We start from the raw sequence: 10,316 nt of genomic DNA on the forward strand, positions 1-10,316 counted from the left end.
CAGCAAGAAAGGAGTTTGTCTGACACATGATTAATGTTCATTCAGAGGTCTAAAAGTGGAGACTGGTACATAATCATAATCAAGTTGTGTTTGATTTGAGAATGAGGGCCTTTCTGCATGGAGTTTGCATGTTTTCCCTGTGTGTATGTGTTTGTGTGTTTTCTCCCACAGTCCAAAAACATGCAGAGGTAAAGTGGACTCTGAACTGACCGTCAGTGTGAATGTGAGAGTGAATGGTTGTTTGTCTCTATAGGTTTGCCCTGTAATGGACTGGCGAATTGTCCAGGATGCATCCCGTCTTTCGCCCTGTGTCAGCTGGGATTGGCACCAGCGACCCTCATGTAGAGGATAAAACGGCAGACAATGAATGAATGAATATAAAGCACGTTTATGCACAGTAGTTGTACTTGGCCAGGGTAAATGAGCCCTGAGGGCAAAAATAACACTGGACATGCTTTGACAATATGAAAACATTAAAAGAAATTATTCAGATTCCTGGAGTTAAGGTTTTTTTTTTTGTTTTTTTTTTAAAGTAAAGAAAATAATACATCTGCATTACCTTATTGTAAGTCGCTTTGGATAAAATGACATGTAATGTAATGTACAGTGTAAATACAGTAGTGTTGGCTGCTGCAAAGGTTTATCAGTGTAGACCAGCTGATCTGAGGGACTGGAGCCAGGATGCGCACTCATGGCAGGTTCTGCTCTATGGGTTTATGGTGCGACAGCAGCAGCTTCAGAGTAGGACACAAATATATAACACATATTACTACATATGACACTGTGCAACATGCTGCATGTAGTCTTTTTCATGAAGAGTGTCCAAATCTGAAGCCACTGGTTGTGTCAGTTTCGGACGAGAAGCGCAAGAAGCCGCCAGTATCAGACCCCGGGCAACTGTCAAATCTGAGTGAAATTCTATTTTGTTTAACGAACCATAAATGTGTATTTTGCTTCAGTTTGCTTTTTGAACTGGACAAAAAAAACGTGTTGATTGCTGACCATGAATAAAAAACCTGAGGTTTACAATAATTTATGGAAAAGGTCCACTGTCCACTGTTTTACAACTCCAGTGACTTAAAGTGTGAGAGCACCTTGCTTCGTCACACAAACCATCTCAACTGCTCTATTTACATGGTACATCTGCGACACCACAGCGCTGCAGCAGAACCAAGTGGATTATTTTCACTGAATTACACACATATACATATATGTATATATATATATATATATATATATATATATATATATATATACACATACATATATATATATATATATACATATATATATATATATACATATATACATACATACATACATATACATATATATGTATGTATATATATATATATATATATATATATATACACACACACACACATACGTATATATACATATATATATATATATACACATACATACATATACATATGTGTATATATATATATATATATATATATATATATATATATATATATATATATATATATATATATATATATATATATACACACACACACACATACTTATATATACATATACATATATATATATATATATATATATATATATATATGTTGTTTGCCATTTACCTGTGTGAGAGAGGTGTGGCATAGAGAAACCTACACAGTAGCCTCACAAACACCCATATATTATATATTGTATATTATAGTCATTTTAAATAACACAATAAGTTAAAAACACCCCTAACCCTCCGAGACAATAAGAATGAATGCTAATCATTAACTATCAAGCAAAACCAAACAAAGAAACTCTGAATTAGCAAATGACTTTTAAAAACTTAACTGGATAATTACATATTCCGGTATTGACTGCATTCAAGATAGGAACAGAAAGGTTCAGGAAGGGCAGCAGTAGCTGTGGACAACACAGGAAAAGGTGTTCTTGGTAGTTTGGCTGGGTAAGCGAGGTAGGGTTTGTCAGAAATCAAGTGGCTTCAAAACTGGCAGGAGTGTCTATGGACTAATATTTTACAAAGTGCCACTCTTCATCATATTCTCTTACTTTGTGCATTCTCCATAGAAGGGCCCGCCCCCTTCTGACCACTGGCCTATAGTGTAGAGCCAGACTCTCTGCTCTGTGCTCATTCTCTGCGCTCCGCCGTCTTCACTCAGACTTTAATGTCTTCTTGAATGCTGAGCTGGGACAGAGTCTTTTTGACTCGCAGAGCTGTCAGGCGAGCGGCTCCATTAGCATACCAACACTCCCTCATGATTTTACCCATGACTCGCAAGGCCTGGAACAGCAGGAAGAAAAAGAGAACAAGGAAATAAAAAGTTATAAATCTATTAATTCGCCCATGGCGTCCACTTTCATTGATCTGCATCTGGCCAAGTGATTGTCCTTGGGATCTTGGACAAGCTCGTCTTTTTTTTGGTGAGCCAGAGAGGGGAATTTGCATTTCCCAGGCGTCACGTAATTTGCTCTCTCTTGTGTAATGTTTCTCATTCATTGTTCTGCATGAAATCTCATGTCAACGGCGGAGAGAGGTAGTAATTATGACTTGACGTTTGTCCTGCGTAGGCCCTGTGTCTCCTTTGTTTGTTACAACAGTGGCGTTGTAACAAACAAAGGAGACACTTAACACCTAAATGTCATGTTTAGTTTTGTAGTTTTAAATAATTCATTGCACTGTCATACCTCATAGCTTTGCCACCAATTTGGGATGTTGGGTCGTAGCTTTTGGTCACACACCACTTTCCTCATCTCCTCTATGGATGGATCAGAAGGTACCAGGTCAAAGTAGGGCAGCTGGTAGTCTTCATGGATACCTGAGTGTTGAGATCAGACCAGTGCTGTGAGCTGGGATTAAATCATTGATTTAAAAAAACAAACACCCAAAACCAAGTGGAATATCCAGAGTGAAAACAATAAGAGCCTGACCTCCACTGTTGCAGCGGCGTGCAATCTCCCAATAAACCAGCCCCAACGCATAGATATCAGCACATTTGAATGAATCGAAGTGTCTCGTGTTGATAGTCTCATCCAGAACCTCTGGAGCCATGTACCTGTGGGACGCAACAACAAACACAACATAGGTATAATGCAGAATTAATGTTCAGAGTTTAGTAAACAGGTGCATATGGGGACACAGACCTCTTGGTGCCAACTCTCTGATTGGGGGCAATGTCGATCGTATCAGTGGCAGAGTCATGGCGGACAGCCAGACCCAGGTCAGCTATAGCACAGGTGCAGTTCTTCTTCACAAGGATGTTCTTAGACTTAAGGTCTCTGTGGGCAATGCCTGGCTTTCCTGTCACGACACAAATGCACATGATAATTATTCAACCTCAGTTTTATTTTACATGACGTTACAGTTAATCAGACTCAGAAGTGAAGTGCTCTCTGGAAATTATATTTTTATATAAATTACCAACACCTAAAGCAACACAGCCATTTATGGGACCGTGAAAGCAGCTCAACTGACTGAAAACCTAACATGACATTATTTATTTAACCTCTTACTTTAATATTTGAGAAACTAAAAATAAACTAATACTTGTGTACTTAATGTAGGGAAGCATATGGTCTACTGCAACATCCTGGGTGTTTTAATTTTTATATCAAAGTGTCCCTATATCAACCTTTGCGTGGAAACCAGGAAAATTGAAAGTTGTACCTAAAATATAAATGTAAACAAACCCTACCTTGTGTTCCAAGTATCTCCATGTGCAGATGTGCAAGGCCACTGGCAGCTGATAGTGCTAGTTTGATCATTCCCTCAGTAGTGACAGAGTAGCGGTTCAGATAGTCAAACAGAGAGCCATGCTCATGGTAGTCCGACACCAACCACAACTGAGTCCATGTGCCATTATCTAAGGAAAAGATATCAAACGTTATCTTCAGAAGTATTACTTAACTGCAAATAAACCAAAAATAGTGCTCTCAAAAAAGTAAATGATCCCTAAATCTGACATGTGATAATAGACGTGCACAGACCTTTATTGTCAGCAGCTATGAAGCCCAGGATGTTCTCATGTCGGAGCATGATGGTCTGATAGATCTCAGCCTCACGGAACCAGGAACGCTCTTCTCTAGATGAGAAGATCTTCACCGCCACATCTCCACCCCTCCAACGTCCGCGCCACACCTCCCCGAAACGCCCCTTACCTATGATCTCCTGCAGGACAATAGTTCTGGCCACAGTCCGTTGGACAAACAGAGGCAGACCTGGTCAGAGAAGACAAATTTGGAGAAGGTTTTAAATATGAATTAAATTAAACTAAAATTAAAGATTCAAATCAGATTTCCACAGCTGTGTCTCAATATGAATGCTCTGACAGCTCAAATCCTTTTTTATGTGTGTGTGTCAAAAATCATGTGTATACCAAACATTGTTACCACAGTGACACATGCAGATAGTTTAGTTATGCCTGGTCACATCAATCCAATTTGATCACTTCTGCTGATAAAGATCTGATTTGGGAATCTGGTCTGATTTATCTGCAGTCTGACCTAGGGGTGGAACAATTCACAAAAAAAATCCACCTTGTTTGTTATGCATGTGACGATTCATGGCATTTGTGCACTGTTTGGTCCGGTCGATTCATGACGCAAGATCCATACCAGCGCATTGGAAGCATGTAGGACAGTGACAGAGATAAAATTTGGGACAGACGGACGGATGGAAAATGGACAAACATGGGCCTTATGCTAGTAACCAAGTGAGGTTTTATTTTTTGTTTTGGTACATGGCAAGCCAAGGCAGAGGCGTGGAGTATCACCAAAACTGTGTGCACTAAACTGTGGATTTTGTGACCTGTTCCACCCCTAGCCTGAAGATAGCCTGAGACATACCACAACCTTTGTAAACTACAACACAAGTATTATAACAACAGATTTATAATCACATTGTCAACAGACCTGAGCCTGAACCAGATGTGGACAGATCATAAATGAGGTCCTGTAAAGTCCTGTCTTTGGGCAGGTAAAGGTGGTCACAGGAGGGGTCCTCTACCTCCAGCCTCTGTCTATGGTTGTAGGCTCTCTGGTGGTACTGATACAGGAACATGCCCACCAACAGCAGCAGACACAGCAGGAACAGCGGCCCTGCAATCACAGCGACTAGTTCCACCAGTCCCCATGTCCCACCTGGGCCATAGCCTTTGTCTACTCCTGGTGGAGTTCCTGAAAAGAGCAAAGGAGAACATAATATGTGACACTGATATGCATTAACATTAACATGATCCCAATACTGTTATTCCCCCTCATGATCATTGTATTCAGCTGCAGTTTTTTGTTAAAGTGAAGTTCACAGGAGGTTTTAGCGTGTCATGTGCTAAATGTATGTACTCAACATAAAGACCACCAACTAAACTGGAAATTACTTACATGAGAAAAGGACATGTGCAGTATGATCATACAAATGTTAAGGTGCTCTCATATGTAAGTAACTCTCACTGACCATGGCGGACCTCTGTGGACTCATTGACAGAACACACCTGGCCTAAAGCTGTGTGATAATTCATAGGTTCTCACCTGAAGGAACTTTGAGGTCAATGCTGTTGCAGTAGTCAGTGTAGCAGCAGTGGATATTGAGCAAGCCCTCTGCACCAAGGCAGTAGAACGGCTGTCCAGGGGGCACAAGATTGTCCCGCGTGATGCAGATACGGATGTGCTGCTCTTGGCCATTAATGAAGGACGTAGAAGCCATGCAGGCTCCATCTGTCTCACATCGGGAACCAGTCTTCTCACACTGGGCAGTGGTGCAGTTACACCAAAGAGCTGCAGAGGCAGAGGGAACAGTGTAAAAACAAAATTAAAATAAATGAAAAGCGTGTTCAGACTATGAATTTGTTGTCATATCAGTTAATCAATGTGTTTATAGCTGTACAGGACCATGTAGTTCATTTAAGAGTAAAAGACAGCAGCATCTATGTTGTGCCCCAAATTCATACTAGTACAAAATAAAATCTCTACAAATTAGCATAACAATAAAACATAATACTAGAAGCAGAGTGACAATATACACTGTTGGCTTTTAATGTATGCTGTGGATATTAAATGCATATTTATTGCCAAAAAACATCCCAATGTCTACCTTAATCGACAACTCACAATTTACTACTGCATCACGTATTGTTTGTACGAAAGTCTAAATTATCTTTGTGTTTCACCTGCTAAGAACAAATACAAATAATCAGCTTAGACATTCAACAGACCAAAGAAGAAAACAAGTCCTCTGCAAATTGTGTAATGTTATTTAGACTCAGAAATTACAGTCATTCAGAAATTCTCAGTGGAAAATGAGCCCGTGTGGGAGATGTTTTTGCTGGAAAACACATATTTATGAGGCTCAACTTCAGCTTCATCAACATCAAATAGGGGAAATATAGAGTCAATGTGTCACAGCCTGCTTTGCGGTGTTGACTCACACAAAGCCAACACCTACTTGGCAGATGATGGTGGTCTAAATGAGAAACAAAACAACCACAAAAGACAAATGGAAATGCGGAAGCTAGAAACAGAATACAAAAAAAAAGTAAAATAGAACTGGCATTTCAGATTTTCTAGGGCTATAAATTCCACAGACTTGATCCAAACTAGCCTGATTGTTTTAAAATCACATAAGAGTTATAACAGCTGCTGCACTTCCACCACAGTAAAGGGGAATAAAAAGGTTCAGCCAACACTAGAATTCAGCAGTGGGTCAATTTCACCAACAAGTATTCCTGTTTCCAGTCAGAATGTAGTAGGACAAGGAACTATTTCTCTTTGTCCTAATGGTGGTGGATTTGACGCTGCAGGAGGTTGCTGCACCTCATTGATAACTATTCCTCTGATTGTGTCCATTTCTGCCACCAATAGCTTCCATATAGCCAGCGGTTAAGGTTCCTGGTTTTCACCCAGATGACCCGGGTTTGATTTCCAGTATGGAAATTGCTTTGTTTGGGGATCTGTTGGAAAACTGGAAATTGGGCTAGTTGGTTTGAAACCTGAAGTTCACCTCAGCAAGAATCTCAATCCCTATTGCTCCCCAAGTGCAGATGTGTGCTACCCACTGCTCCTGTGCCTGATTTGTGGGTTCCATACTGGTATGGTTTAAGACATAATGTGTAGTATTTTCTGACAATTGAAAAATATTTAGATAATATGTTATTTAAAAGGTATTGTATGTGATTATTAATTGCAGCCCTTAACTTATTTAAGGGAATGCTGAATATGTCATGTTAATATGCTTATTTTATTTGAAAATTAGTGCCGCCAATGATTGATGTAGTGTAGTTTTTTGTTCGTATTTCTGGCCAGTTCTGTTCTGATAAAATACATTAAGGTAATAATAAAACTATGGCACACAATTGATTAATCGGTCAAATACAAAATTATAAACAGTGAGTAATGTGGGCCTACAATGATGTGATGTGTGCCTGCAAACCAATTTGAACACATCCACTCTAAAATATGAACATTTCGGGTACTTGAAATCACAAACACGAGTTATCAGAAATATATTGACTATCATTATCTCACGAGCTACATGCTAAATGTGTCTGTAACGTGAGAGAGACGTAAACACTGACGAGACTAGAGTGACGGTCCGTGTAACTGCTGCCTCAAGCTAGCATAACAGTTTGACAGCTATGGCAACACGGTAGCACGAGTCTAGTTACATTGACAAGATAAGTACATGAATAAAGCCTGGGTATATGTTTCAGTATTCATGAATTAGGCCTCTCAACTGTGCCTTAGAAGAATATGTTGTTTGTTTAGACTGGCTAACCTAGCTCACGTTAGCTGCCTGGCAGCTAACTCCACATTCGCTCGCCTTGATGCAGTCGGTGGCTCGGTGGCCCTCGGGGTTGTTCATGAACAAAACAAACAGTGACTGACTGACTCACCCTCGGAGCTTCTGTACAGGACAGCCTGGACCACCGCGACGGCTAACGAAATCCGAAGGTTAGCCATGGTCAATAAATTCCCGGTTCATCGCATTAACGCATTTAGTTGGCTAACGTTAGATGTGGTGAACTGAGAAGACTGTGATAATGCTGACAGCCAACTGGGCTGCCAGGTTACTATCATACTCCACCAGCAGGGGGCAACACAGAGACACCCACACAGAGAACAGAGATGACAGGTGAGTGCACACTTCACGTATGTCCCTCACAGATTTTTATTTTCTTTCATCAGCACCACCGTTTTCTCACAGTTTGGTTGTTTTAAAACAGTGGTTCTCAAATTTTTTAAACAAACCTGAGAAAATATTCAGCTGTCAAAGTAACACCATTATCACCAACTTTAAAATACAGTGGCGTAAATAGGCCAAGCAAATTTAATTCAGCTGCGAATGAAGGAGGCAGCTGTACGCAATTAGATAATTTGCTCTCTCATAATCCTCCTCTTCCCAGAGGTGGGCAGAGTACTGGAATATTCAACTCAAATAAAAGTATCACTATTTTGATTACATTTTACAAGTAGAAGTTATGGTCTAAAAATGTACTCAAGTTTAAGTGAAAAAGTAGCTTGTTTAAAATTTACTCAGCGTAAAAGTTACTTAGTTTATTTTTTAACAAGGTAGGGGTTATTTCTTGTGTCCTACTAAAAAGACAAGGGGGTACAAATCTCACATTAATTGATTTTAATTAAAGGTAAACCTTTACAAATTAAAGAGTTGACAAAATATGTAAACACATAATGTGTCAGTCAAAATGGGTCAAAGGTCACAAGCTCACTCAACCAGAGACCTTAATTAGTGCCAATTCACCTGTCCTCATCAAAGAACAAGTACACAAAAACCTTCTCAATTACAGTAACATGAGTAAAGGTAATTCATTACTTTTCACCTCTGCCTCTTTCTCACATATACTTCATAGACTGGTATAGCGAAATTAGATTAAGATGGAGCAAGAGATAAGGCGACTCTTAATTCTTGAGAACCATAGCTTTAAGGTTACCTTCCATTTACTGTATATGTTAAAACAGGGTTGTTGTTTTTCACATTTCCTAGATGGGGACCCATTTTTAAAGACGGCAAACTATTGCAACCCAATTGGCCTTTTGACAGCAGCCATTTTGTCTGGTCACAATATAAAAATCACAGGTGTAAATTATCAAATTAATGATGACTTAATGAGTGTTCCATTCAGCTTCCCCAGTTTCAGGATGCATGCTGCTTCACTGTTACATTGTCCTGATGTAGCCTACAGAAACTGAACAGAGCCATCATTAATGTGATCAGCAGCACCCATCTGGCAACTGGTCACCCATAAGCATCTGAAGTTTTACTTTGAAGCATTGAGACTGGAAATTGAACCAGCACCATTTTGGTGTTTTTGCAACCAGAAGTTCTCAAACATTACCTGTAAACAGGCACCTGTTGGGCAATACTGGCTGTCAGTAACACTGTTACGTCCCCATGTGTGTGCAGTGCTTTATCATCTTTCCTCCTCTAATCCTCTAAACGGGAACATTAATTCATTTGCATACTTTACATCATATGCTGTTGAAGAACACCTGACTAACAACTGAGCCCCCTAATGATGTTGAAAATCAGTTGAGAAGTCATTTTGCTTCTAGAGTTCTTTTTGTAAATTGTGCCCCCTGGTGGTTAGACATACAAATTCTAAGACTATGTACAGTCTGTGGCAGTGTTTTTCAAACTTTTTTTGAGGCAAGGCACATTTTTTGACTAGGAAAAATCCCAGCTCAAACCAAAATGTTCAGTACAGCCTAATACAGCTTTACAGTTGTAGGCTACTACACTCTACTGCCACCTACTGACATGGACGAGTATTACTCTACCAGTCACAGCACTGCTGGCACCAGCGGTGAACAGTTACGTAATTATTGTCTAAATAATATATTTTCTGGACCTATTCAGTGAATTTTCCAGACACAGTGGTTGAGAATGGCTCACCTTTTCTGCTAAAATATATGTGTTTCTGACTATTGTTAACTGCCCTTTCTGTAACACAGCAATATTATTTTAGATAGTTAAACCACTCACCTCTAAGATAAATTAACCACTATATTTAATTCATACATGTGTTATTGTAGAAAAAACAAACAACAAATTAGGCTGGAAGAAAAGAGGAATAGATAACAGGCTTCCTCTGAACAGCCTTAAAAGTGTATTCCATTAAATAAACAGCATCGACTGATTTTGTTCCCAGCAACTTGTTAAACGCATATATCGATTGAAAAGGTTATTTAACTAAGTTATTTTTTGCTCACCTGTTTCATGTATTAAATATTCAGTTTATATATCATTTTTAGTAATAATGCTGTATGTACTATATTACAGACCCAACTGCAGGGAGGTTGGATAGAAAAAAAATGACTTTAAACACAAA

The 10,316-nt window shown here is 39.3% G+C and overlaps 1 protein-coding gene across 1 annotated transcript; it reads right to left on the reverse strand.

Moving 5' to 3' along the window:
* Nucleotides 1-1,553: 1,553 nt before the first annotated feature.
* Nucleotides 1,554-8,077, reverse strand: LOC122767838 (activin receptor type-1B-like). The gene is made up of 9 exons (XM_044023347.1): nt 7,863-8,077; nt 5,503-5,748; nt 4,888-5,151; nt 3,964-4,194; nt 3,672-3,839; nt 3,121-3,277; nt 2,908-3,032; nt 2,665-2,795; nt 1,554-2,260 (listed from the first exon to the last, which is right to left on the reverse strand). The coding sequence occupies exons 1-9, from the start codon at nt 7,927-7,929 to the stop codon at nt 2,135-2,137; spliced, it is 1,515 nt and encodes a 504-aa protein (XP_043879282.1). The 5' UTR covers nt 7,930-8,077; the 3' UTR covers nt 1,554-2,134.
* Between the last annotated feature and the right edge of the window lie 2,239 nt (nt 8,078-10,316).

This window comes from Solea senegalensis, linkage group LG4 (assembly GCF_019176455.1).
Source record: "Solea senegalensis isolate Sse05_10M linkage group LG4, IFAPA_SoseM_1, whole genome shotgun sequence".
NCBI classification, from domain to species: Eukaryota; Metazoa; Chordata; class Actinopteri; order Pleuronectiformes; family Soleidae; genus Solea; species Solea senegalensis.